The sequence below is a fragment of the Xenopus tropicalis genome, chromosome 1 (assembly GCF_000004195.4).
Source record: "Xenopus tropicalis strain Nigerian chromosome 1, UCB_Xtro_10.0, whole genome shotgun sequence".
Lineage (NCBI taxonomy): Eukaryota > Metazoa > Chordata > Amphibia > Anura > Pipidae > Xenopus > Xenopus tropicalis.
In genome coordinates, this window is record NC_030677.2 from 5070637 (window position 1) to 5072784 (window position 2148).

A 2148-nucleotide genomic window follows, 5' to 3' on the forward strand; every position below is an offset into this window, starting at 1 on the left:
CAAATAAGTTGTATTTTTGTGCATAAAATAATTTTTGTTTCTGGTATGTGTGGAATTATACCAAAATTCTGCCATATTTTGAAAGCTTAGGTTGTCCTGAAAAATATATATTGTTTTCCTGGGTAAACTAAAAGTCCCCCCGAGGAAAGGCCCCTAAAGTGATACAGTGCAAAATGTTCAAAAACTGTCTGGCAGTAGAAGTTCCGCTTTGTCCAAAATGGCTGGCAGTGAAAGGGTTAAAGGGAATGCCAGTCACACAGCCTAAAAATCTGTGACAGAATACAAGAAAGAAGCGGAGTTGCTTGTAGCATTTGTAGGGAGATAGAATAATATATTTTCTTTCTTTAATCACATGAGGCCCAGAGGGCACCTCCAATTTCAGTAGAAAAGATGAAAAAGATGTTTATTGCCAAATGTAACAAAACATTGATTTATATGAAAACAATTCCCATAACAGCAAATTACTAATTACCTGCCCCTACTGCCAGTGCAGGAGCACTAAGGGGAGCAAATTCATATCCCTTAGGGCTCATTCTCAAGCACTTGCAGTTGGACCATATCTGCCCTCTGTACGACAGCCCACATTAAATACCCAGGGGCAGGGAGAGAGTGGGAGCAACTTAGCCTTGTATTTATTCCCGGCCATAGAGGCGGCCATAAGGAAATAGCTCCATAGCTTGGTACAACCACTGGAGCTCCCTAACCCAGAGGGTGGGTGGGACAGGGGGACAGTATTTGTACCTTGTATGATAAACAAGCTTTTATGTATTACATTTTCCCAACAAATATTGTTTTGAGTTCATCTCTTGTTTGAATAAAATAATGTAACATTTGGGTAGGAATATACAGAAGAGAAGGCCACAGGATGAAGAGATGATGGCAAATATTTCCACTGCCACCATGTATTTGCCTTTGGTGCTCAGATAGGCCGGGATCATTGTGATCCAAACACTGCAGAAGAGCAGCATGCTGAAAGTGATGTACTTGGCCTCATTAAAACTGTCCGGTAAGCTCCGAGCCAAGAAAGCTACAATGAAGCTCACAGATGCCAACAGTCCCATGTAGGAGAGGACAATATAGAAGCCAATGGCTGAGCCCTCATTGCACTGAATGATGATTTTTCCAGGTTCAGAATGTGTGTTGTGCTCCACATAAGGGGGTGCAATGACCAACCAGATAACACTAATCAGAAACTGAATTAATGAGCAAATAAAAACAAGCCCATTTGCCAGTTTTACCCCAACCCATTTTCTCCAGGGACTCCCAGGCTTAGTGGCTTTGAATGCAATGGAAACCATGAGAGTCTTGGCCAGGACACAAGACACAGCTATGGAGAAGGTGATCCCAAAGGAGGTTTGCCGGAGCATGCAGGTTATATCCACAGGGCGACCGAGGAACAGAAACACAGAGAGGAAGCTCAGCTTGATGGAGACAAGGAGAATAAAGCTCAGAGTGTGATTATTGGCTCTCACTACTGGGGTGTCTCGGAATGAAATAAAGATTCCCAGTATAACTGCTGCTATTATAAAAAGGATTACAGATGAAATAATAAAGATTAGAGTTAGGGGATCACCAGCATAGGAAAGAAATTCAGTTTGTTTCTCAATACACAGGGTCTTCTCCTGATTTGGCCACTCAGTGTCTTCACATTTGAAACAATTTTCCATATCTGTAACAAAAGTAAAAGAATATTATTTCCATTATATATATATATATATATATATATATATATATATATATATATATATATATATATATATATATAATTTTGCACCTCCCCCATAAAAAAATTTGGATCCTTCAACCGCTGTTATTTATTATGAGCAGAACAGCGAGAGCAGGAAAGAGATGGAAAGTGACAGTAAGTGGTACAAGCAGAGCACAGGGTGGAGGTGGGAACTGGGTCAAAGATATTTGGGGAGGAAGGGCAGTGGGAGGGGAGGAAGGGCAGTGGGAGGGGAGGAAGGACAGTGGGAGGGGAGGAAGGGCAGTGGGAGGGGAGGAAGGGCAGTGGGAGGGGAGGAAGGGCAGTGGGAGGGGAGGAAGGGCAGTGGGAGGGGAGGAAGCACAATGGGAGGGGAGGAAGGGCAGTGGGAGGGGAGGAAGCACAATGGGAGGGGAGGAAGGGCAGTGGGAGGGGAGGAAGGG

At 43.4% G+C, this 2148-nt stretch overlaps 1 protein-coding gene across 1 annotated transcript; it reads right to left on the minus strand.

Annotated features, from left to right (window-relative positions):
* Positions 1 to 962: 962 nt before the first annotated feature.
* LOC116408398 (vomeronasal type-2 receptor 26-like) lies at positions 963 to 1667 on the minus strand (the record flags this gene model as incomplete). Its single annotated transcript, XM_031895178.1, has 1 exon — positions 963 to 1667. A coding segment is annotated over exon 1 (705 nt), but the record flags the coding sequence as incomplete, so codon positions are not given.
* Between the last annotated feature and the right edge of the window lie 481 nt (positions 1668 to 2148).